Source organism: Phoca vitulina, unplaced genomic scaffold, assembly GCF_004348235.1.
Source record: "Phoca vitulina isolate PV1807 unplaced genomic scaffold, GSC_HSeal_1.0 scaffold17, whole genome shotgun sequence".
Classification (NCBI taxonomy): domain Eukaryota; kingdom Metazoa; phylum Chordata; class Mammalia; order Carnivora; family Phocidae; genus Phoca; species Phoca vitulina.
Genome location: NW_022589720.1, coordinates 26565899 through 26592366, shown reverse-complemented (window position 1 = coordinate 26592366; position 26468 = coordinate 26565899). Strand labels below are relative to the sequence as shown.

General features: G+C 42.6%; 1 protein-coding gene across 2 annotated transcripts; it reads left to right on the top strand.

Annotated features, from left to right (window-relative positions):
• On the top strand, positions 1–22011 carry C1QTNF3 (C1q and TNF related 3). Of its 2 annotated transcripts, none has more exons than XM_032415356.1 (6): positions 1–153; positions 5524–5635; positions 8064–8218; positions 12179–12308; positions 17870–17969; positions 21441–22011. In XM_032415356.1, exons 1-6 carry the CDS (start codon positions 70–72, stop codon positions 21598–21600), a joined length of 741 nt encoding a protein of 246 aa, XP_032271247.1. In that variant the 5' UTR covers positions 1–69; the 3' UTR covers positions 21601–22011. The 2 variants fall into 2 exon arrangements, with proteins under 2 accessions (XP_032271247.1, XP_032271246.1); XM_032415355.1 differs by having other exon boundaries at positions 1–372.
• The last annotated feature ends 4457 nt before the right edge of the window (positions 22012–26468 follow it).

Genomic DNA, 26468 nt, shown 5'->3' with positions numbered 1-26468 from the left:
CCAGCCCTGGCATTTGCCTGAGAAGCCCCGCCGTGCTCTCCAGGAGGCTCTGGGGCTCTGTTGAGAATCATGCTCGGGAGGCAGCTCGTCTCTTGGCACCTGCTGGCTTTGCTTTTCCTCCCATTTTGCCTCTGTCAAGATGAATACATGGAGGTGAGCGGAAGAGCTAATAAAGTAGTGGCGAGAATAGTGCAAAGCCACCAGCAGACTGGCCGTAGCGGCTCCAGGAGGGAGAAAGTGAGAGAGCGGAGCCATCCTAAAACTGGGACTGTGGATAATAACACTTCTACAGACCTAAAATCCCTGAGACCAGATGAGCTACCGCACCCCGAGGTAGATGACCTAGCCCAGATCACCCCATTCTGGGGCCAGGTACTCGGAATTCTCTTCTAAGGATTACTGTGAAAGCTTAACGAGTTTTGTTGTTCTTTTTCAGCTGCGATTCTTAGGATCAATGCTTTCGAGAAGTTTGCTGTGCTGCTTGTGGGGGTCTTTCTGGGTTGCTCTGGGGTCCTGGCGGGGGACGACTGCCGATCTCTGTTAGGAAATCAGCAGAGGATGTGGGGGACAGGGTGTCCCCCCGGGGTCAAGGAGAACAGAGCAGCCAGCTCCCTGCTGTGCTATGACTTGATTTCTTTCTTGCTCTCTTGGTGTGAAAAGTGCTGAGCACGCAGATAAGACGGATCGCTGGAGACAATCATTTGCAGATCCTAAGAGAGTTGGATTTTCTTAATGCTTCCCAGCAGGGAGAAGTTGCCCTTTGAGTTTTTCACTTTGATGTGTGAGTTGACTGTGACGTTTCATGCCAGGCTTGTTTATTTGATTTATAGTAGTCTAGGTTGCTAAGCCTCTATGTTCAGCCTGTGAACCATAGAGTTAGAACAAAAAAGACTGCATGTGTATTAAAAGCAAAACTTCATTGTGTGATTTAAAGCCTGATAATCACAGAGGACTTGATTTATTTCCCTGGGTGTGAACTCAGTGCCCAAGGAAACATCTTTTAACTCTTTTTGGGGATTTTTGGAGTGAGGTCAGGTTTCAGTGTAGTGAATTGCAAATTGGTGAAATTCAATTTCATTTAAAACATTAAGAACAGACAAAATGGATTTTGACTTACCTTCTCGGCATCTGGCATGCTGAAATCAGAGGAAGGGGGCAAGAAGAGTTACTTTGAATTACAAGAGCTTTGAACGAAGAGGTTTTACAACAAGAATTCACTGTGTCTTTGCATTCAATAGGCCCTGGAAATGTTCATGCAGGTGAAATCCAAGCCTGGCCTCTCACAGACTGAAAAGTTTGGGTTGAGACTGGCGATATGATCAGACTGAAACCCCACACACGATCAGCTAGAGATCTGGGGCTGAGCTGGGATTTCTAACTCAGCTGCACAGTGCAGTCACCCAGACTGTTCTGTCAGACCGTGTCAAGAAAAAATTGTTTCTTGGGGCACCTGGGTGCCTCAGTGGGTTCAGCGTCTGCCTTGGGCTCAGGTCATGATCTCAGCGGGGAGCCTGCTTCTCCCTCTCCCTCTGCCCTTCCCCCTGCTTGTGCTCTCCCCCTCCCCCCGTCAAATAAATTAATAAAATCTTTTTTAAAAAAATAAAAAATTGTTTCTTTAAGGAGCCACAAAAGAAATAATAACCTCCAAATACTTATTTTTCAAAGCCCACTTTTAGAGATTGTCCTTTCATCTGACAATCCTTTTATTTTTTTTTTTAAGATTTATTTATTTATTTTAGAAAGAGATAAAGAGAGTGCGCGGGGTGGGGGCAGGGGCAGAAGGAGAGGGAGTCTTAAGTAGACTCTGGGGCTAAGCGTGGAGTGGAACGTGGGGCTCAAACTCACAACCCCAAGATCAAGAGTCACACGCTCTACTGACTGAGCCAGCCAGGCGCCCCTCATCTGATAATCTTTTGGCCGGAGGGTGACTCATGGTCCTCTGTATTTCCTTGTGGTGAAGATATTTTCATTTTCATCCAGGCTTTGGCCTGGACTTTCCATTTCAGTGGGTGGGATCTTTGCTGGGCCCTCCCTGGCCTTCGCAGTATGTGCTCCCAGAAGCAGCAGAAGGCAGATGTAGGCTGTCGTTTGTTGTTATTTCTTGGCAACCAACACCCAGCAGGCCACTGGAATCCAAATTACATTTCTACTTCGCCCTACCTTTGAGTAGGCAGCCAACATGCTGGAGTCAGATGAGAGGGGCGGGAAGTCACTTCCTGGCTTTCTTTTGTTGAAGTGGCAGTGGGGAGGGGGTGGGCTTTCAAACCCTCCTGGGCTCCTGAAGTATTTTCAAACAAACCCCCAACAGCAGATCCTGAGGAGATTTAGAATCATTGATATTCTGGCGATCCTCAATACGACTCCTCTGCCAATGGGTATGGAGACTCACTGCATTTAGGATTTTCCTGTGTTCCCCTTCTTCCCTGCGTTCCCCGCCTCTCTTGTTTTAATTCTTCTTTTTCCTCATTTGTTGTTTCACCTATGATTTCCTGTGCTTCTAGTATGTGCCAAGCTTTAGGATGGGGATAAATAAGCCCAAGCCTATCTCCGGACAGTTCTGAAGGGCTCTCGTGGGGACAAATGAACAGATCATTGAATACCGTGTGGTAAACAAAATCTCTGCACAAAAGGCAGTTGGGGAGAAAGTGCCAGAGTGGTGGTGGCCGCTGCAGTGGATCCCAAAAGTGAGACAAAAAGGATCGTTATCCACGCAAGACATAAAATCTAAAACTATGTGGGACGGCAAAGAGATGAGAGAGCCTGGGAGGGATGGGCGCAGCTAGAGCCCCTGAGCTGTTCAAGGAAGACACAGGATGATCTCAGTGCCAGCCTGGAAGATTCTGTTGGCCGGTTAAGGAGCTCAGACCTTAGTTTGCCTGCCAAAGTTGTGTTTGTTTGTTCACAACAGGGCAGTGAGGTGGTCTGGCGTATGTTCTAGAAAGAGCACTCTGGCCATGGGCTTCGTGGTGGGTAGAGTGTGCAGAGACTGGGGGGAGAGCAGACTTGGGTTCTCTTTCTAGGCAGTTTCTTCCTTTATCAATCTCCCCTCCTCCTCCTCCTCCTCCTGGACCCCCTCCTCCCCTTCTTCCCACTTCCCTTCTCCTTTCTCTTCTCTCTTTCTTCGGTTAAAGAAGGAGCTGTGGGCCCTCTTTCTGAGAAGTCACTCGCTAACAGCAGAGCCGAACCTGAGTAGCTGCCCCATGGCCTCCATCCACAAAAGGGCTGGGACTTGTCTTAGAGACCCCTCCCTCCTCCCGTGCTGCTCATTCTCCTTTGGCTTTCACATTTGACCTGATTATGAGAAAAGAGTTGATAAACTTAAGAGGGTATATGTAGTGACTCCCCAGCGTGTAATTGTCCCTTACCTAGGTGATAACTTCTGAATTAACACATCCTGTCTAACTTGTTCTAAGGGTCCCTCAAAAGGCTCGCAAGCATTATTCCATTTGACTGTATTGTGAAGGACCAGGCCAGAGGAACATGTGAATGTTGTAGGCGGGCTCTCAGGACATGACCAACTAGTAGGAACCAGAAGATTCTCCCTGCTGGGGTGGCAGCTCTCTGCTTTCGAAGTGCTCCCAAGTAGCTTGTGCACCCACCCCCGAGCAGCCCGCTCTCCTGGAGCTAACTTCTCACGCTCAGACACCAGACTTTACAAATAGAATCTTTCTAAACCATTATTTGAGGGTTTAGAAAAGACCTTAGTATCTTTGCTTGCTCTTAGAGCTGGCAAGAAATTTCCTGGCCATTTTACCCAGTGCCCTAATTTAGTAGACAAGAAAAATGATGCGGGGGCGGGGGGGAGTGACATCACTAAAGCCACACAGAACGGAGATAGGAGTTCTGGTGCCAGGACAGACATGTTCCTAAAATTCTTAGCATCCCAGGAACTCAGTTCTATTTTCAAATGGCTCCCGCTTCAGAATTTTCCCTCCTTCTCCCTCAAAGCCCATTATTGGCAGAGCCTTGGATTTCTTGGAACTTAAAAAAACTGTATTTCACATTAGCAAAACCATACCAGGAAATTACGAAATACTTACTTCTCAGATTGCGTCCTTGGATTAGAAGGTGGGGTGGTGCTGTGGCGTCTGACTTTCCAAGTGTCTGAAGTTCCTTGTCCCAGACCACTTGCTTTAGCTGATTTTCTTTTCCTCCACCAGTTTTACCAAAGGTTTTTGCAGACTCCCGTATCTGTCCAGTGTGGGGTCTGGTGGGCAGAAGACTAGACAGGAGTTAGCTCCACATTGTGGCCCCTGATCGCTTGAGACTCCGACTCTGAGGTGTTGCAAGAGAATGCTCAGACTACAGAGAGTCTGCATTTTCCCTGATGAGCGGGGTGGAGGCCTTAAAGGAAAAGGAATGAGGGAGTGAGGAAAACGTCCAAGCCCATTTTTGATTAAACAACAACAAAAAATAGTGAAGTCTAAATGTGCAGCAATGGAAGACTTGACGCACTTTTCTGCTTGGATTTCTAGCGATAGAGAAAACCTGAATTTCAAATTCTTCCTTCCTTTCTCCCTCCGCTCTTATCCCTCCCTCTTTTGCTCCTTCCCTTTCTTTAGAATCCTTTAGAAATAATACGCTGTTTTCAACAGACCATTGAATTATAACTCAAGTTTAGGAAAATTTCCATAAATATTTTATATTACATAATCAAAAGGCAAGTTACCAGTTTAGTATCACTCTAAATTTTATCAGCGAATCTAGCTCTTGTACTAGATCTGCAGCTCCTCAACAGTAAGCACACATTTTAGAAATTTTTCTTTAAATAAATAAGCAAGTCCCCTCAGTGTCACATTTGAGTACACTTAGTACCCATTAAGTACTCACTGAATATTGGTTCGAACGATATGATAATCTTTCAAAAATTTGAAGTAAAATGTGAAACAGGACCTGAGGTTAAATACTGCTTAAGGGGGAGTTAAAGTTGTTTCAAGATGTAGATACTTAATAGTAATTTGCTGGGCTAAAGAATACTTTGTTTCCTCCATGTCCTAAGGCAGTTTAAGTGTGTTGTGACGGGAAGAGTGGCATTTTGACTCAAAATTTCTAAGAACTCTTATCCCAGTATCCTGAATATAGAAATTCTTAATAAGTATCTTGGAAGTTGGTTGTTCTTACCATTTGAGGGTCACCTACTCAAAGGAGCGACAGGGGAGGCTCCTGGCAGCTGGGAATGAGAGGGCTGCCTCCAAGTCCACCTCTGAAGGGGTTTCCTCCTTGACTGTCACCAGTAGCCTCAAGACAGTACTTCCCAGAAACACTGCCCCATCCCCTGCCAACACCACACTCCTTCCAAAGAGCATGCCCTTCTTTTGACCCTCTGGCTTCCTTGTCCTTTTGGTCATTGGCTCTCTTTAGCTAGCATGCCATTCAAGCCCCCACCCCACACCAGCTTTTCTGATGCTGTCGTAGGTTGTTTGGAGTTAAACTTACCCAAAAGACAAGACCAAGGGAAATTCACAAGTCCTAATGACTCCCCAGTACCATTCTCTGAAGCTTCTCTCTCTATCTTTTTTAAAGTCTCCGCAAACCGGAGGACCGCCCCCAGACTGCAGCAAGTGTTGCCATGGAGAATACAGCTTCAGAGGCTACCAAGGTCCCCCGGGGCCCCCTGGCCCCCCTGGCATTCCAGGTAAGGATGAGAGAAATGTTCTGTCTGTTGCCAGTCTAATTGTGCACTGTGCCAAAATCAGAGCCAGGGCGAATCAAAATAATTTGGGTTCACTGTGTGTGATCCAAAGGGTGTGCATGGAAAATCCAAAAGAGAGTTTTGGGCGAGGACTGGGTTTACAGAGCCAATTAGGTGGAACAATATACCATAAACTCTATAGTATTTATTATTTATCCAGCTTGCAGCATCCCACAGGTGTTCGTCATCTTGGGGCACCAGATTCACTGTCGGCGGCAGAGAGGGGGAGGGTCTTCACCAGCGTGGAGTACAGAATCATGGGATCTTAGTGGACATATCTTGTCTGGGCGTTTCTGCCACAACGCACTTCATGCAACACACTATCTAACTCTCAGGGAACTGAGGAAGTGAAGGTGGGGAGGAGAGGAGCGCCCACTGGGCTGGCTATAGCCATCTCCACAGTGCCGTTCACTGAACTACGCAGCCTTACGTCTGATTCTGCGTCTAGCTAAGTTTTTCTTCCCTTAGTCTCAGGGTCTGTCCACGTTCAGCTATCTCTTGGTTGACTTTCATGCCTCTCTTGGGCTCATGGGAACATTTTTGGGCTCCAGCACCACATGGAGGCATGGGAAACGCTGTCAGGCTCCATTCAGACACCCTACCCTACTGAGTGTGCCCCAGGCATGGGAGGTTCTGAAAACTGGCTAGTGTCTGGGGTCAGCCAAGGAAAGGGTAGCCCAGATCCTCTCTGTCTTAGGACTCCCAAATCCATCTGAGGGTTAATTGTTTTCCTCTTTACAGGTTAATTACTGGAGGTAGGACTTTTTCTCAGGATTTGACAGAAGTCCACTTGCTCTTCTCTCACTTACCCTCAGTGATGTTAACATTTATCAAATGAGTTTTAATTTTTTAAAAAATATTTTATTTATTTATTTGAGAGAGAGAGAGCGCGGGAGCAGGAGGGAGAGGGAGAAGCAGACTCCCTGCTGATCGGGAAGCCAGACGTGGGGCTTGATTCTAGAACCCCGAGATCATGAACCGAGCTGAAGGCAGACGCTTAACCGACTGAGCCACCCAGGTTCACCGAGTTTTGATTTTTTAATATACTTTTGAGTGGCTTCTCTTATGAAACCAAATTTAAAGTGAGAAAACATTCTGTTAGACTTTACACCGTGATTACTGTCTTGGAGTCTATGTCATGGAACGTCAAGGGTGGCTCCAGCAGGTGCAGTGATTGGGGGTAGAGAATATTCATCCTCTTAAAATGTTCTGAAGTCTAAACTCTTTTGAGGGTACAGAACAAGCTGGCCTTGACTAAATGTTTCCCAATCAAAATGGCTTTTTTTGGGCCCATTAACTTGCAAACACAGTCAAAGTTCAATTATCTGGAGAGTTTGCAAACCTGGTATAATACCTGACCAAAGGTAGCATGCAAAATAAACTGCGACAGGATGTGAAATTCAACAAATATAAAATAAAGGGAGAGTTGTAGAAATTGTCTCTTAGTGGCAAAGTGACGAGTTGAAATCATTATCCAAGTCTTGCTTTCAAAATTATTGTTACAATTTGTATCAGTGATTTTACATCTCCCTCGGTGATAAAAGTGGTGCACGTCCTTTATAGAAAAATTCAAAGAGACGAAAAAGTACATAGCAGGACACAAAACCACTCATGTTTCATCCATTCAGAAAAAAAAACAAAACCACTGGAAATATTTTTACATAATATATAAGTACTGTTTACACATAATATTGCACTGTCTCTACTGATTCATAACTTTTTTATCTAAAAGTATCGTGAACATTATTAAATGTTATTAAATATTTTCCTTTAGCATTCTTTTTTTGTGATGATGTAACATTATTTACTGGGATGTGCCATTTTTTTAATTGAGCTCTTCCAGTATTGTTTGTTTCTAATCTCTGCTATTATAAATGATACTGTGATCATCAGTCCTCAAAATTTTTCACCCAACTCTTGCTTTATAGGAAAAACAGGCTTTGGAGACTTGAGTAGCTAAGGCTGTCTTCAGTGTCCCATGTAAGAACCCATTTGATGATGCCTCCTTGGCTGTGTTTGGGACTATTTCAAATGGTCTTCTTTTGCAATTGAGAGCGAACATTTTCAAAGAAAGGGTCTGGGGCACCTGGGTGGCTCAGATGGTTAAGCATCTGCCTTAGGCTCAGGTCATGATCCCAGGGTCCTGGGATCGAGCCCCGCATCGGGCTCCCTGCTCAGAGGGGGGCCTGCTTCTCCCCCTCCCTCTGCTTCTCCCCCTACTCATGTTCTCTCTCTCTCTGTATCTCTGTGTCTGGAATGAATAAATAAAAAAATCTTTAAAAAAAAAAAGGGTCTGCATTTGTATAACAATAGATGGTCAGTGTGAGTGATGGGGGCTTTCTCCTATGATGCCTTCTGCTTGTGATTTAAGGAAACCATGGGAACAATGGCAATAATGGAGCCACTGGCCATGAAGGGGCCAAAGGTGAGAAAGGAGACAAAGGTGACCTGGGGCCACGAGGTGAAAGAGGGCAGCATGGCCCCAAGGGAGAAAAGGGCTACCCGGGGATTCCGCCAGAACTGCAGGTAAGTCACCTTGGGCAGATCTCCATGGGACTTCTAAACTGCCCAGACCCTGGAAGCCCAGGAAGCAGAAGGCCCGAGCGCCTCTTCACATCCTCACTGATGGCTGCTGGCCCACATGCCCGCATGCCTGAGGCTGGCTTTGCTCAACCCCACTGCAGGGCATTGGCAGGCGGCCTGTACTGTTCAAAGAGCATTTTGAAATCATTCCTAAGAAGTTGAAATTCAGCTCCCTTCTTAGGCTAAATACACAGAAGCCCTGAGTATCAGCTAATGTCCCATTTTCCAAATTGAAAGAGATGTTAAATAAAAAGGGTTTTGGTAACTCAAATATATAAATGGAATGTGTGTACCTCAAATATTTTATTTATTCATTTTGTTACATTTACCAATTTAAATCATATATATGGATATTAATATATAAGTATTATTCTCTATCAACTCAAGATCTTGAGGCACAGTTTTTATTTAAACTTTTCTCTTGGGGCACCTGGGTGGCTCAGTCGGTTAAGTGGCTGCCTTCGGCTCAGGTCATGATCCCAGGGTCCTGGGATCCAGCCCGAGTTGGGCTCCCTGCTCACTGGGGAGCCTGCTTCTCCCTCTCCCTCTGCCTGCTTCTCTGCCTACTTGTGCTCTCTCTCTCTCTCTGTCAAAAATAAAGATTTTATTTATTTATTTGACAGAGAAAGAGAGAGAGAGCACATGAGAGGGGAGAGGGTCAGAGGGAGAAGTAGACTCCCTGCTGAGCAGGGAGACTGATGCGGAGCTCAATCCCGGGACTCCAGGATCATGACCTGAGCCAAAGGCAGCTGCTTAACCGACTGAGCCACCCAGGTGCCCCCCCTCAAAAAAAAACTTTAAAAAAAGAAATAAACTTTTCTCATCAGCATCTTCTTTATCGCTAGAGACATTTTATTTTTGAGTCATCCATCCTAGTTTAGATTAGACTAAATTACATTTATTTCAGCTTAACATGTTTTGAATCTATTTATGAGGCTATAATTGAATATTTTATCCTAAGCTTACGTGTTCATTTGTCTATTGTTTATTTCCCTTTTAAGTGATGTTCAAAATTCTTGCGGCCAATAACATCTAAAACTTGCAAATGCAAGGTTAGGTCACCAAGAAAATTACTAAGTCTTGGTTATTTCTTTATTTCCTGGCTGATGTTTTTAAAATTGATTTTTCCAAGCGATTTCTATTGACATTGAAAGCTAGTGTTTATTATTAATTATAATGGTTGTTAAGTGTATCATTAGTTGCTGATGCTCTCAACAGTGTGGCTGACTGGGGGCTGTGGCCCGCTGCCCCTGCCCAGCATCACAAGAAAGGGTCTATTGCCTATTGATAGCCCCGGAAAAGATCCAAATTCAAAATCTGAAGTATGGTTTCTACTGAAAGCAGATTGCTACGGCAGCATCTAAGGTTGAAATATTATTTCACACAGCTGGGGGCTGTGTGTAATTGACAGAATATACTATAGCCTGAGAGACTTTTAAAGAATCAGAATACAGAGACTCTTTCTGAAAGATCAATTGGGGGAAAACTTTGCCTTTTATTTGGGCATATCTGATGGTTGTTTGACCTCGGATACATTCCATCATTTTTCTGGGCCTCGAGTTTTCTAAGTTATCACCTGAGAGGTCTTTTGTGTTTCTCGAACTGTTTTTGAGGTTTTGTCACTTGTAAAGGAATGCTGTTTAATAATCTTAGCAACCTGGGATTAATGGGCCGGCAAAAATTTACAAAGAAAAGAAGACAGATGCTGCTTGGCCAGGTTAAAGGTGTCTAATGAGAGGGATGATTAACATCCCCAAATCTAGAAACTTTAACTCTAAACCTGTGATGGTTATACAAGGGCCAGGGGGCCCTGGAGTAGCCAGTCTGATGGAGCGCACCCTGGGCAATTATTAAAATGCTCCATCAATTATTTTACGCTAAAACCACAATGTAATAATTTGGGAGAACTACACTCACACATTTTATTTTATTTATTTTTAAGATTTTATTTATTTGAGAGATAGAGAGAGAGAGCATGAGCTGAGAGAGGGAGAAGCAGACTCCCCACTGAGGAGAGAGGGAGAAGCAGACTCCCCACTGAACAGGGAGCCCGATGCAGGGCTCCATCCCAGGACCCTGGGATCATGACCTGAGCTGAAGGCAGATGCTTCACCGACTGAGCCACCCAGGCACTCCCTACATTCACCTGTTTTAAAGGAGGCATTACAGAGGAGGAATGATTGGTTTCAGGCAGCCTATAAAGAAGGGTGACTTCCAGGCCCCTTCATTCCCATTTCCGAAATCCCTCCTCCGGGGTCATCCCTCTCCTTCCCCTTCCTTCCGAGTCCACAGCCCTCATGCTGTCTTTCTGACTGTCCAAATCCTTTCCGTGTTGATTCTCCTAAGCCTGCTTTCCCCTGGGTCTTTCAAACTTCAAATTATTCCCTCTCTCCTCTCTCAGCCCCTCCCTTAAAACTCCCATTCGTTGAAGACTGGTAATCCCAGGAAGCTTAAGAACTTTTTTTTTTTAAAGATTTTATTTATTTATTTGAGAGAGAGAATGAGAGAGAGAGAGAGCATGAGAGGGGGAGGGTCAGAGGGAGAAGCAGACTCCCTGCTGAGCAGGGAGCCCGATGTGGGACTCGATCCCAGGACTCCAGGATCATGACCTGAGCCGAAGGCAGTCGCTTGACCAACTGAGCCACCCAGGTGCCCCAAGAATTTACTGATCTAACTCACACTCAGTTACAATGACTCATATGGATGGGGGATTGACATTGATTTTCAAATGTGACTGTCTGATAGCGGTACAATTCCAGTGTGGGGGGTTTTCCCACACCCCCAAACTAGGTGTCCTTACAATTCAACTCAATTCTGACACTACTTACCTGGAGAATGCATCAGATTCCGAGCTTAAAAGCTCAGCCCTACAAGACTGCCACCCCCAACTTCAGACTCTACTCCAAGTCTGGATTGTCATCTGTGCTTCTGACATTCCGGCTATGAAGGGGAGGCTATGAACCCTCCTGGGGTTCAAGTAATTTGCCAGCATGAACTCAGAGAGACATGTTGCTTACTCAATCACTGGTTTCTTGTAAAAGGGTATAATTCAGGAACAGCCAGATGGAAGAGATGCATAGGGCAAGGTTTAGGGAAAGGGGTGCGGAGCTTCCCTGCCCTTTCAAAGACCGAGTACCACTCTCCTGCACTTCCCGTGTTCACCAACCTAGAAGCTCTCTGAACCCCTTCCTTTTAAGTTTTTATGGAGGCTTCATTGTATAGGCGTGATTGATTAAATCACAGGCCATTGGTGATTGAATTCAACCGCCCACCCCTCTGCCCTTCCTGATGCGGGGTGGGACTGAAAGTTTCAACCCTCTAATCCCAGCGTTGGCTCCAATGGCAATGAGCCGCCATCTTTAGGTTACCTAGGGGCTTCCCAAAAGTCACCTCATTAACATAACAAAAGACCCCTTGCTCTCCCTAAACACTTGAGATATTCCACTGGTTTTGGGAACTCTGTGCCAAAAACTGGGATAAAGACTAAATGCATATTTATTATAAAGCATAATATCACAGTTCTTTTGGAGAAAAAAATAACACAGAGTGAACAAAATTAAAAGGTTATTTGGCTGCAGGCCTACTCAGATCCTTTAATATGCTAATATGCATTTAATAGCATTTTTAATAGCATTTAACAGCTATAAGTAGATTTCATCCAAATGTTCCCAGTAATAGAATTTTAATATTTCAAAAAGCATTTTGAAACACAAGGTGAGGACTGCTGATATATACTATCATTTTAATGGCTTCATAGCATAAAATGTTAGAAATTACCATGATTTATTTAATTTTTTTCTGTTTATTTCCGATCTAGTTGTTACAAATAATATTGAACTAAACTTACTTTTATAAAAACCCCATCTCTTTAAGGTAAATTTCCTATTAACTAACTTTCCTTAGATTGCATTCATGGCTTCTCTGGCAACCCACTTCAGCAATCAGAACAGCGGGATTATCTTCAGCAGCGTGGAGACGAACATCGGAAACTTCTTTGATGTTATGACTGGTAGATTCGGGGCCCCAGTGTCAGGTGAGATGTAAAAATAAATGAATGACTGAATTATTCAGCTAGCAATCTAGAAGGAAGGACAGAAAGAAGGTAGGAAAGAGGTGAGGGAGTGGGGGAGGAAGGAAAATGGAGGAAGAGGAAACAAAGAAAGGAAGACACTAAGAGAGTTGAGAATTCTTTCTGATTCCGGTTAAAACAATCAGCTCATATATAGATTTCTGTTGGATTTCAAAGTAAATTAATTAGAATTCAAAAAGACGCATACACTTTTTTTTTTTTTTAAGATTTTATTTTGTTATTTGTGAGAGAGAGAGAGAGCACGAGCCGGGAGGGGAGGAAGAAGCAGACTCCCTGCTGAGCCAGGATCCCGGGATCATGACCTGAGCGGAAGGCAGACGCTTAACTGACTGAGCCACCCAGCCGCCCCAGATGAATACACTTCTATGATTACTAAGATTTTTAACTCTGATTTGAACTGAAGCAAATAATCCCTCAGAGGACATAGTTACCTCTGACTTTAAAACTCTTTAGATCATAATTCTCACAGTTTAAATGTGTCATAACGGTGCCCTCCTCTCACCACCACCCCAAGGAGGACCTGATCCTTTGAATAGTTTTTTTATTTGAATTTTTAAAATTTCTCGAGCACTTCTGTATTCATTTCCTATTGCTGCTCTAATAAATTCCCACAAACTAAGGGGCTTAAAATGACACACAATTATTCTCTTGTAATTCTGGAGGTCAGAAGTCCAAAATCAGTGTGACTGGGCTGAAGTCAAGGTATAGACAATGCTGGTTCCTCTGGAAGCTCGAGGGCCTTGCCTCCTGCAACTTTGAGAAGCTGTCGACATTCCCTCTCCATCAGCCACATCATGTCAGTCTCTACTTCAATGGTCACGTCACCTCCTGGCAGATTCTGACCTCCTTGGCTCTCAAGGGCAGCGTGATCACCTTGGGCCCCCCTGGGTAATCTGGGATAATCTCCCCATCTAAAGATCCTAAATTTAATCAGACCTGCAAAGTCCCTTTTGCCATATAAGGTACCATTTGCAGCTCCTGGAGATTTTAGGAATTGGGCCGATTTGGGGGTCATCATTCAGCCCCTACAACTTCCTTACTTTCAGCCACCACAAGCTGATCGTTCTGGGTAGACTTTTCCCGCTGTCCTTTGAATATGTGGATGTAAGCCTTCTTTTTGCTCTGAAAAGTTTCTTTGAATTATATTTTTAAATATAAATTTAAACACTGTTTTTCCTTCTCATTGCTGTACTAAGGTGGGGTGGCATTGGGAACAGTCTGACTTGTGTTAGGCAATCAGGCAATAAGTGGGCACATTGTCTATGGGATTTTTTTTTTTTTAAGATTTTATTTATTTATTTGACAGAGAGAGAGATAGCGAGAGAGGGAACACAAGCAGGGGGAGTGGGAGAGGGAGAAGCAGGCTTCCCGCGGAGCAGGGAGTCCGATGTGGGACTCGATCCCAGGACCCTGGGATCATCACCTGAGCCGAAGGCAGATGCTTAACGACTGAGCCACCCAGGCGCCCCTGTCTATGGGATATTTTTGAACTATAATAAGACCAATGAAAAAGTCACTAGATTTTTATCGTCATCCTAGTGCAGCAATTCTAAACCATGTCAATCATAAAATACTCCTCCCCTTTGGGGTTGACCACTCGCAAGCATCCCCCCCTACACACACACACACCTTAGGACACCACTGGTTAACTTGTGAAGGGCTCCCATTATGTTTTGTTGGTTTTGTGTTTAACTTTTCTTCGTCTGTCTTCTGTATCTATTATTTTCTCGAATCTCTTGCTGTTTTTTTAAATTTCCATTTCATGTTGTTTGCTTTCTCTATCACTATTCTGCATGTTCTTAATTACATATGCTGAGGATGAATTTTCCTTTTTGCTTCTTCTAATTTCTTCTGTCTTATTTCTGTGATTTTTCTGTACTCTTTCTATGTCTAACATTACTCATTAGTCCCAGTTTTTAGTTCCTCCTCTTGTCTGGACATTTCTTTCTTTCTTTTTTTTTTTTTTTAAGATTTTATTTATTTATTTGACAGAGAGACAGATAGCGAGGGCAGGAACACAAGCAGGGGGAGTGGGAGAGGGAGAAGCAGGCTTCCTGCGGAGCAGGGAGCCCGATGCGGGACTCCATCCCAGGACCCTGGGATCATGACCTGAGCCGAAGGCAGACGCGTAACGACTGAGCCACCCAGGCGCCCCTTGTCTGGACATTTCTGCCGTGAGTTAATAATGTTCTTTCATGGAGGGATTTGCTTCATTAACATATTTTAAACTCAGGGTGGAATATTTGGTTACAGTTTTCATCTACTACCTGACAACATTTCTTCTCAGTGAGTATTCTTCCTCTATAGGTAGTTTCTGCTCATGTTTTCTACTTTCTAAAATTAACTGGTGGTTGAATGAGTTGGATTTCCCTAGACCCGCCAGGGGCAGTAGTTTCTGCTGAAGGCGGAGGGACTTCAGCATACTTCTGGCTCCGTGGTTCCCTCTCCCGCTAGCAGGGGACTCAGTCTGGTCTTTGAAGTGTGGCCCTTCTGTGTGTCTTCTCTGTGTGGCCACACTTCCTCTGCTTCCCTCCCCAGACTGCAGTGGGTCTGGGAAGACTTGTGAGACCCAGCCTTGCACGTGTAGTTCTCTTGCCCTTAGGAGTCCTGTTTTTGCTGGTAGTTTCGGAAATCTGCCACTTCAGGACCACTCACCTCACTTTTTGTACTTTATCTAGCAACGTTCCCCCAAAACATCACTTATGCTCGTAAGAGCTGCTTTTCCGCATGTGTGGCCCTTCTCCATCAGGGAGTGTCTTTTTTCCAGTACTGTGAGATCTGCTTCGGCTTGGCCTCCTCAAAACTCCTCGCCCAGCCCCCATGTTGCCTCCGTGCCACTCTGCCTCCTGTCTGTTGCATTTGACAAACTTACAAGTATTTTAAGTTTATTGGCTTTTTTCAGACTCCTAGTTTTACGAAAAATGGATTCTTTCTTCTGTTTGTTTTCAATGCTCCTTATTTCCCTGTGTGGGATCTAGAAGGAATAGAGGAAAATTATGATGGACGCAGTTGCCATATTACATTTGTCACAAGTGCTTTTAATGCCTTGATTTAGTTTTCCACGCAGCTAAACTCAGAAATAAACAGATATATGAAGTGATAGAAGCGATCTTTCATCACACTTCAACCAGTGGTAAACCTTCTTATGTGATTTTCTGCTCTGAAGGTTTACAATTTTCTTGTAACTATTTTGTTACACACTATCTGGGCTGCAGTTTACATAAGCACCTCGAGATGCCCGATGGTTCCATTGCTTTCAAGGGCTTTATAATGGAAGTTCAAAGATTTAGTAGTTTTTTGGAACTCTCTTGGGTCATCATTTGGTAACAACCATCATTTGCCTCCCACTTTAAACCTTATCCAATAGATGACAAATTGAGCATTTTCTACTTTTTGACTTTGGTAGTGATGAGACAGAGAAGGCTGATTTTTGCAATTACAGTAACACAAAGACCTGAAAACCATAGCACAAGTGTGCTGCCTCTTCTTTCAATACCTTCCCTTGCAGAAGAAAGCCATAGGTGGATATGATATATATTCACTTTTATATTTCCACTTCTAGGCATTTCATTTATTCCCCATCTGGTGTCTTAGTCTGCTCTTTCTTTTTTTTTTTTTTTTTAAGATTTTATTTATTTGACAGAGAGAGACACAGCGAGAGAGGAAACACAAGCAGGGGGAGTGGGAGAGGGAGAAGCAGGCCTCCCGCCGAGCAGGGAGCCCGATGTGGGGCTTGATCCCAGGACCCTGGGATCGTGACCTGAGCTGAAGGCAGTCGCTTAATGACTGAGCCACCCAGGCGCCCCTTAGTCTGCTCTTTCTAACATGCTTCTGCAATCTATTTTGTATAGCAGCCATCATTGTTTCAGGAGAACCAATACTTTTTCTTGCCATTTTAATTCCAGCTTTATCTTCTTGAGGCATTGAAAATTGTCACATGCGTGTATTGTGTGTGTGTGTGTGTCCAATACGTTTTGTAAAATATAAAAACCTAAACACCATAAATTACTTTCTTCAAGTCCTTTAATTTTAATCTGCCTTTACTTTTCGTCTGTGAACCAATCTCTAGGCATATGAATGGATATGACTGATTTTTATACCAGTTCTTTCATTCCCAGTGTATTGAATATGCAAGCCTGGCACCAAGTGAAGCATAATCACACTTCTTCACTTGGTTCAACTTGACTCAGAAGCAGGTGGTCAACATGGTACCCTTACAGCTTCTATCTTACTTGATTGCACATTAAAAAAAAGCATAGGACTGTGCCATGCTATTTTTTTTTTTTAAAGACGTTTCTGGCTTTTTCTCTTACAAGGCCTGCTGCTATGGTCTGAATGTGTCCCTCCAAAATTCATACATTGAAAACCTAAGGCCCAAGTTAATGGTATTAGGAGGTAGGGCCCAAAGGCCTATCATGATTACCTCATGATGGCAGAATTCTCGTGAATGGGATTTGTGCCCTCATGAAAGAGGCCCCACAGAGTCCCGTAACCCCTTCTGCCATGTGAGGATACAATCAGAAGTCTGTGACCTGCAGGAAGACTCTCCCCTGACCGTGCTGGCACCCTGGTCTCAGACTTCCAGCCTCTAGAACTGCAAGAAATAAATTGCTGTTGTTTCTAAGCTGCTCATTCGGTGGCGTTTTGTTATAGCAGCTCAAATGGACTAAGACAAAGTCACTAGTTTAAAAATGTAACATGGAAATCCATAAAAGCTTGATGATGTATATTCATTCATCTTTCCAAAATGCACTCTCAAATCCCACATCATTTGGAGTTGGGAAGATTTTCCTTTTTGCTCATCTCTCTGCTTTTTGATTCGTTTTAATCTTTTAGACTGTATTGGGTCATATTAAGTTCCTTTCTGTTAGGTGGCCTAGAGACTTATAAGAAAACTCACATCTTTTAAAATACGTTGATCCTTTACAAATGAGAAGGATCCCTATTTTTAGTAGCAAGGTCATGCTGCTGAGTCATAGTTGAGTCTCTATTGTACGTAAGTTCATCTACTTACAATGAATAACACGATAAATTACTAAAACTATTTCTTCAGAACTGATAAACACTTATCTGCTAAAATACTTCTTATCTCTGGGTAACATCTCTGTGCTGAGGGTACTCATCCATTGTAATGCTACACATGGTTCATTTTGTTAGGCCGCGGAGGCTGTGTGTTCATCCACGCAGGGCTCTGTACCTTGTCTAATAAGAGTCCTGTGGTCGGTGCTAATCTAATGATAGTTAATTGATACCTAGGAATAGCATGTACCTCACCGTAAGCACTTATCGGGGATACATAGTACACACACTGAGAAAGTCTCAAAAAACTTTAAAGTAGTTTGAAGGTGAGAGCAGATAAAGGAACACTCATACAAATAAAGGCGAAGAAGAGCCTACATACCAAATAGAACAGAAACAAAAAAAGGGAAGTCATACAGTATATCTCCCGGGCCTCGATGTACAATATATTAATATAAATGTGGATCTATACCTGCCTTTTTCAGGTGTGTATTTCTTCACCTTCAGCATGATGAAGCATGAGGATGTTGAAGAAGTGTACGTGTACCTCATGCACAATGGCAATACAGTGTTCAGCATGTATAGGTGAGTGGTCTTCTCTAGCACCGGGATCAACCATGCCACCATGGCTGGCTCGAAGGATGGCAAATGCCGGGGAGCGTGTAAGAATCAATAGCACCTGCCTTGTCATCACCGAGAGCTCCCATATACCAATAGATGGCCAGATTATAATTACTATTTGGGAGGAAATAAATCTGATGAACTTGAGAATAAGCAGGTTGATAAAAGACCTTGAGCTAATCACTAGCAACACTCCCCATAACTAATCATTTGTATTTTTTTTTTTAATGATTTTATTTATTTATTTGAGAGAGGGAGAACACACATGTGCTTGTGAGAGCAGGGCGGGGGGAGAGGGAGAGAGAGTCTTTTTTTTTTTTTTTTTTAAGATTTTATTTATTTATTTGACAGAGAGAGAGAACAAGAAGGGGGAGCAGCAGGGAGAGGGAGAGGGAGAAGCAGGCTCCCCGCTGAGTAGGGAGCCCAATGCGGGGCTCCATCCCAGGACTCTGGGGTCATGACCTGAGCAGAAGGCAGACGCTTAACCGACTGAACCAGGCGCCCCCATTTGTATTCTTTTCTTAACTCATAACTTCTTTCCTTCTTTCTCAGCCTTTTCTTCTATTTTCTTACTCTGGCCAGAGTTTACCCCTATTGATGGTCTTCTCTACTATCTTCCTCAGCTGACAGGTAGAGAGCTGGGAGTAGACCCGGGTCTTTAGGCTGTGCTGTGGCTCTGTGCCTCTGCCTGGCCCTAGAGCTTCTTGTACAAAAATTGTTTTAGGGCGCCTGAGTGGCTCAGTGGGTTGAGTAGCCAACTCTTGGTTTTAGCTCAGGTCATGATCTCATGGGTGATGAGATCAAGCCCTGCATGGGGTTCCCTGCTCTTGGGGAGTCTGCTTGGAAGATTCTCTCCCTCAGCCCCTCCCCCCACTCACTCTAATGTGCACACAGGCTTGTGCCCCCCCCCCAGATAAATAAATAAATAAATCTTTAAAAAATTATCTTAAAAAGAAATATTACAACTTGTTCTGATATAAGCTTAGGATGTGGGAAAGAGGCAGAGAGCCCACATCTTTCCCATAACTAAATGGGTGGTTGAGTTATCTATGAAAAACTCTAGTTGCTATCTTATCCCTGTCATTTTTGATGACTTGGGAGGATTGCCATTTCTTCTGGTACCTGGCCTCCAGTGGGAAGATGTATTTGAAAAACCAAAAGAGAAAAAGAGAAGTAGGTGAAATTGCTGCAAAAAAGAGACTCAAGGGGCACCTGGGTGGCTCCGTCAGTTAAGCAGCTGCCTTTGTTACAGATCATGATCCCAGGGTCCTGGGATGGAGCCCTGCGTCCGGCTCCCTACTTGGTGGGGAGTCCATTTCTCCCTCTCCCTCTGCCTCTCCCCACTGCTTGTGCTGTCTCATAAACAAATAAATAAATAAATTCTTAAAAAGAGAGAGAGACTCAATATGGCAGCTCAAACACTGCAGAACTCGATGTTGCTTGACCAGCTCCAGGATGGGGAAGGGCGAGGCAGAGAGGGTGGAGGAGGGTTTGGGTGGAGGCAGGTTGGAAGGGAGGTGCTCTATCTGGGTTCTGAGAGGTGCAGACTGGTGAAAGCAGTTCTGTCACCTGTAAAACTGACTTGCAAATTCTCCCTGGTCATTGTCATTGCCATAGTCAGAAGGAGAAAAGAGCAACAGGCTTGTGAAGATGTTTATGCATCACACATTCTATTCAGAGAATACAGTTACATTGTTCTCCAGCCCTAACTCCCCTCAACCAAGGCAAGGGCAGCAAGGAAAGGTAGAGCTGCTCCTCTGGAAGCAGGGAGATGGAGTCTGGTGAACAGCTAGGCTTCTCTGCTCCTCTGGCTACCAAGTAGCTGTTGAATTCTTCTACATTTAGAATATATGTCTCCCCATCTCCACCCCCACGGAAGACATCCTAAACTGCAGTTCATGCATCCAGCTCAAAGCTTAGGAATGAGCAATCCTTTTTATCAAGTCAGCCTCTCAGCTGTTTTTCTCTTTGGCCCCTAATTCTGTCCTCTGGGAGGACCTTCCTTGTTTATTTGTCTCCATCTAAAAAGTGAGTAGGCTTTCCCTGGGGTCTTTCACAGCCCACTTCCTGCTCGTGCAAATTTGAGGTCTAAGAGTATTTAGTATTTAGTCAAACATCCCAAGTCCTTTGTGAGCCAGGTTTGGGTTTCTGGGTAATACCATTTCCTCAGAAACTTAGCAGGCTTTTGTTCCATTTGCTACCAGTCAGTTATATGTGTTAGCAAACCACACCCAACATTCTTTTCTTGACAGTTTTTCAGCCTGTTCTTTCCTTGATTCCTTGTCTTCAGGCCCTTCTGTCTTGACTACCTAAACAATAGATTTAGGTAGAAAGGCAATATTTTTAATCCATCAAGTTATATCACAGGCTGTGTCTATTAGATTGAATGAGAAGTCTTAATAGGACAACATCGACTATCTCTGCTATCTCTGGTATAAAAACACTTGGCTTTTCCAACCCTGTTAGACCTCAACTTTCTAGACTCTCCCTTTCTGCTTCCTGCGCTTCAGACATCTCAGGTTTTGTCTGAACTAGTCTTCTGCAGAAACATCTTACTAAAAGCAGTATTTTGGCTTTTCCAGTCACTTTCTTTTTTTTTTTTTTTTAAAGATTTTATTTATTTATTTGACAGAGACACAGCAAGAGAGGGAACACAAGCAGGGGGAGTGGGAGAGGGAGAAGCAGGCTTCCCGCTGAGCAGGGAGCCCGATGCAGGGCTTGGTCCCAGGACCCTGAGATCATGACCTGAGCCGAAGGCAGATGCTTAACAGCTGAGCCACCCAGGCGCCCCAGTCACTTCCTTTCTTAGGGTATAGGCTTGGTAGACATAAGGTCTGCTTTCCCCATTATCCGATGTTTTCCTAAATGTTTTGCCCCATCACAACATAGGTCTCCAGCTTTCAAGCCCACAATATTTGTCTCCTCAGTGCTCTCTGCCTGATCCTGAGCCAATGCAACATATTTTAGTTTGGGTTATAGCAAAACCATCCTTCACTACCAAATTTTAAATAAGTTAGGGTAGACTAAATTGCTATAACATTAACCCAATGGCTTAAACATAAGAGAAATCACTTTTCTTCTCATGGAACAGTCCAGAGTGGTTGTTCCAGGTTGGGTCAAGTGAGAGAGAGCTTCTGGCAACATAGTCTTCAAGAACTCAGGCTACAACGCTTGGCTTCCAAGGCCATTCTGGTCATTGTCATTACCAATCCACATGGTCATAATGAGGAAGAAGCAAGGAGAGGGGTTTGGGAGAGTTGTGTTGTCCAATCCTATAAGTGGTACATGTCATTTTTGTTCACATGCTATTTAGAGAACTTAATCATAGGACTCTAAGTGCATGAGAGTCTGGAGGAGAAGGGGAGGACATACTTTGGTAAAGAGGTGACTGTCCACTGCAAAGACTAAGTAGTTGGTACCTTTTTTTCTTTACAGCTATGAAACAAAGGGGAAGTCAGATACGTCCAGCAACCATGCAGTACTGAAGCTGGCTAAAGGGGATGAGGTTTGGCTGAGAATGGGCAATGGCGCTCTTCATGGGGACCACCAGCGCTTCTCTACCTTTGCAGGCTTCCTGCTCTTTGAAACCAAGTAAATATATGAATAGACCAGCTCCACTTTTGGGAAGATTTATGGCTGCGCTGGTATTGTTATGATCTGAGGGACATTAGAGTTGAGGGTTCTACTCAGGAGCTCAGAAGAATCCACAAAACAGTTCTCCTCAAGTGACCTTGACTAATATACTTGGCATGTTTACTCTTCCCCAGGCACCTAAAAAAGAATTCCCTTCTTGATACAGGTTGGAAATAATTGTTTCCATCAAAGAAGTCATTTGCAAAGAATTTGGCTGCTCTGTTTTTAATTTAATAGCAACTTTCAGGAATTCCTGAGGTTTGTGGTTCATCGTTCTTTAAAACATTTCAGAGACCAGGGTGCAGTGATTATGATGGGGCCCGGGAGGAACAAGGGCACTTGCCAGGACCAAGTTACCAGAAACATTTGTAAAACCTAGACTGGGAAGTAACACTTTGATCCAGTGGGTCAATATTTATGAATAAATATAGATATTTTTAGTAGTTTCAGATAGCTTTTAGATAAGAAAAGTATTCACAATGCCCATAAATAATGGACTCCTCCTTTTTTTTTTTTTTTTTAATAAGAATACTGCTGTAATTAAATCTTGACTTGTAATGGCTTATATTTTTGGATATAGAATTTTCTCATGATCCAAAATTGGGTTTATTAGATCTGACTTATATTGAATTTTTCCCATTGTGTTTCTCGGATTATAATCGATCTTTGTTGACCCTGGCCAGCTTAAGTGAGGTTACATCCATATATACAGATACAGTGACCTTCTTCTCTCTCAATTTAGAAATTACCCCAATAAACTACACATACTGATATTCGAAGGAGCTGTAAACTCAGTTACATACAAACTAATGGATACAAAATATAAGGGCATTCCATTTAGAAGACATAAAATAAAATCTCTTAACCTTTTTAAAAATAAAAAATGATATGACTTTTTTGATTACCATATTTAAGCAATACTTACAATGAAGCTGTGCTCCTTTACTTTTGCCTGTCCCTCCCCAAAAAGGGACAAGTACAGAAGATAGTACACAGATTTTGTTTATTTTAAGCAAAGAAAGCATCATTGGCATATGTGTTTACCTTGATGTCAAATTATATTTAAAATGCACTAGAGAGATACCTGTCTAGCACATGTCATTTAATGAATCCCTTAGAAGCAATTAGCCCTTAATTTATTTTCTGTTACAATTTGAATTTCCACAAAAGCTTTTAAACTATGGGTTTAATTGTATTGATTACCCCCTCTAGCTAGAAGCAGAAAGAACTAATTAGGGCTGCCCTATCAGCTAACTTGGTGTGCTCCATGCTCAGTTCTGTCTTTGACTCTTTCTTTTGATCTATAAATATTTTTAAATTCTTCCTGACCAACACAAGCAACGTTATTTGTGAATGGATATTAGCCAAAATGTGCTTGACTGGTTGGTAATGTTTTTGTGATTTTGTGTATGTCCCCCACTGCCCCTGGGGCTGTGTGGTCATGGGGGTTGAGGTTTATTATTTCCAGACATCATAAATATTTTGTAAAAGTGTATTGCCAACAGACATTTGAATGTTGCATGTTGCCCAAAGGGATTCCATGTCTAAAGAACATACACTATTAATAAAGTGCCTTAGAAGAAGATATTGGCTTAGCTTTAGATAAAACTGAGGTGAGAAAAATGTAAAAGCATTGTATGGAAATAAACATACTTTTGTTAGATGTATTGTTTTATAATGTTCTGAATAAAGTTGAATAGTCATACGTTGTAAGTCACTATGGTTTAACACAAAGTTAAAATATTTTCATGCAGATGATGTAAACAGCCATACATCGATGATGTGGGCACAGAGCATGGTCATTTGTCTACAAAATACTCCACTTTTCAGTTATCCCATTGTTATGACTTCAACTCTCTGCAAATTTAAGACATTGATGTTTGGAGGAAGTCCTTTAACGTAATCTGAGTATCTTAAGGGACCAGGATCTTCATCACATATATGAGGTCTTTCTATGCTGATGTAAATTCTAGTTTTTTTCTTAGTAGAGACACCCAGTTTGGTTGCAGGCAGGTGGAAAAGACTTTAGGCTTGCAAGTAAGTCCCAGGTGTAAAAAAGAGTGCTTAGTAAGGAAGGTGGGGGAAGATCAAGATTGATTGTTTCACAATTTTACCCATGACCAGAATTATATCTGGAGGATTAATTTTACAAGTTTTCATAAAATTGAGGATCTAAAAAGGAGATAGTAGGTAGGTATCATTTAAGCAACCAACTTTTAAAAAAAAATCCCCTTTACCTATTTCACTCATCCCTTCTGTTCCCCTTTGGCAACCATCAGTTCTCTGTATTTGTCTCTTCGTTGTTTTTTTTTTCAAAATTTGTTTTGTTTTCAAAATTCTACATATGAATGAAATCATATGGTATTTGTCTTTATCTGTCTGAATCACTTCACTTGGTATAATACCCTCTAGGTCCATCCATGTTGTCCCAAATGGCAAAATTTCACCCTTTTTTAGGGCTGAGTAATATTCCATTTTATAGAATATATGTGTGTGTGTGTGTATATATATACATATATATGGCATGTTTTCTTTATCCATTCATCTATACATGGACACGTGGGTTGCCTCCATATCTTGGCTATTATAAGTAATGCTGCAATAAACATAGGGGTGCATATATCTTTTTGAATTAGTGTTTTTGTTTTTGGTAAATACCCAGTAGTGGAATTATTGGATCATATGGTAATTCTATTTTTAATTTTTTGAGGAACTGTCATACTGTTTTTCCCACTGGCTGCACCAATATACAGTTCCACCAACTGTTACAAGGATTCCTTTTTTGCCACATACTTGCCAACACTTGTTATTTCTTGTCTCTTTAATTCTAGCAATTCTGACAGGTGTAAGGTGATACCTCATTGTAGTTTTGATTTGCTTGAGCATCTTTCATGTGTCTGTTGGCCATCTGTATGTCTTTTTGGAAAAATGCCTATTCAGGTCCTCTGCCCCCCCCCTTTTTAAAAGATTTTATTTATTTATTTGAGAAAGAGAGAGAGAAAGCATGAGTGGGGAGAGAAGCAGAGACAGAGAGTCTCAAGCAGACTCCACACTGAGCACGAGGCCCAACGCAAGGCTTGACACTGGGCTTGATCCCACGACCCATGAGGTCAAATGACCCTGAGCCAAAACCAAGAGTCAGATGCTCAACCCACTGAGCCACCCAGGTGCCCCCCCACCCGCCCATTTTTAGTTTGATGATTTGGTGGGGGTTTTTTGGGGTTTTTTTTTTTTTTTTTTTGGTGTTCAGTTGTGTAAGTTCTTCATATATTTTGGATATTAACCCTTTATTGGATATATCATTTGCAAACATCTTCTCCCATTCAGTAGGTTGCCTTTTTGGTTTGTTGATGGTTTCCTTCACTGTGCAAAAATCGTGACATTTTAAAAGAAATACATTCTTTCACTAGCCATTTGGTTATTTTGAAATACTGTTTATATGGAAGACAAGATTGATGCTTGATTTTTTTTCACTTTTATTTATCAGTTTTTAGAATAATGAGTTGGTGCCCTAGAAATCTTCAAAGGTGATTAATAAGATCTCTTAAAAAGCATTATTATTAACTTATGATTTTTCATATATTTAATGTGTTTCAATCCACCAGAGTCATTATTATAATTTAATGGCCCCATCTTAATCTTCTGTGGGAGGTCCTTCAAGTAAGTACCTCTGTTCTTTTGACTCAAAATCAGGCTGGTGTAAATCTCTCAGCAGGGCAGAGGTGAGTGAAAACTGTGTAGATCTCTATCCCAAACAGACTTTCATGCTTTGACCTTGGATGGGACTCCAGTGGCCTGAATTCAGCAGCATCAGGCAATTATGTAAGCTACTTGATATCCTTCCAATGAATTCTGTTGTATTTAAGCCAAGAATCTGATTGATCTAAGAGAAAGGAGTAGAAATGGGGAGACAAGTTAGGATAAGATGGAGTACAAAAGCAAGTTCAGAAGAGTGACTGCAATGTAACATCATTTATGGAAATTAAAACTACAAAATATGATATATATAAACAAAATGTAGTATATAAATAGTATAGCTACAGCATCAATAGATATAATAGACTGTGGACCATATATCAAAATCATGGGAGTGCTTATGTCTTGATCAGTGGAGTGAGCAGGAGCAGAGAAATATAACTTTGGGTAGGAAGGGAGGGTAAAGGAGACTTTAGCTATGGAAGGTGTTAAAAGCAGCTGGCCTGTGATCTATTTGCTCCCTTTACTACAGGGATGACTTGAGGGTTAAAGAAAAAGGCACATGACTCTCCTTGTCAATTGTACCTTTTGTATCTATTTACCTTGGGTAAATAGATGAATGATATTTGCTAGAAGGAAGAGAATTTATCTATTTGATGCATTTAACAGATAGCCCTGGCCATAGCATTACTTATGCTAAATAAACCCAGAATCTAGGAAGCATGGTTCCAGAGCTAAGTAACTCTCTACGATGTAAAATGAAGTCTGTTAGGTACCTGAGAACCTCGTTAGAGACCTAAACTATAGCCATGGGTCAGAGGGTGTATTAGTTTGCTAGGGCTATAACAAAATATCATAATTCTCCACCACCAACCCTCTTAATAGTTGTATTAGTCTGCTCAGGCTGCCACAATAAGGTACTCCAGGCTGGGCAGCTTAAACAACAGAAAACCATTTTCTCACAGTTCTAGAAGTTAAAAGTACAAGATCAAGGTATCTGCAAGTTTGGTTTCTTCTGAGGCTCTTCTCCTTGGCTGGCAGATAGCCACCTTCTGCTGCGTCCTCACATGGCCATCCTCCAGTCCTTGCTTTCTGTGTCCTAATCTTTTCTTGTAAAGACGCCAGTCATATTAA

Coding starts and splice junctions, on each gene's coding strand:
- C1QTNF3 (XM_032415355.1), top strand. CDS start 70: ATGCTCGGGAGGCAGCTCGTCTCTTGGCACCTGCTGGCTTTGCTTTTC. Junction 373..5,523: donor TCACCCCATTCTGGGGCCAG/GTACTCGGAATT, acceptor TCTTTTTTAAAG/TCTCCGCAAACCGGAGGACC. Junction 8,219..12,178: donor GGATTCCGCCAGAACTGCAG/GTAAGTCACCTT, acceptor AACTTTCCTTAG/ATTGCATTCATGGCTTCTCT.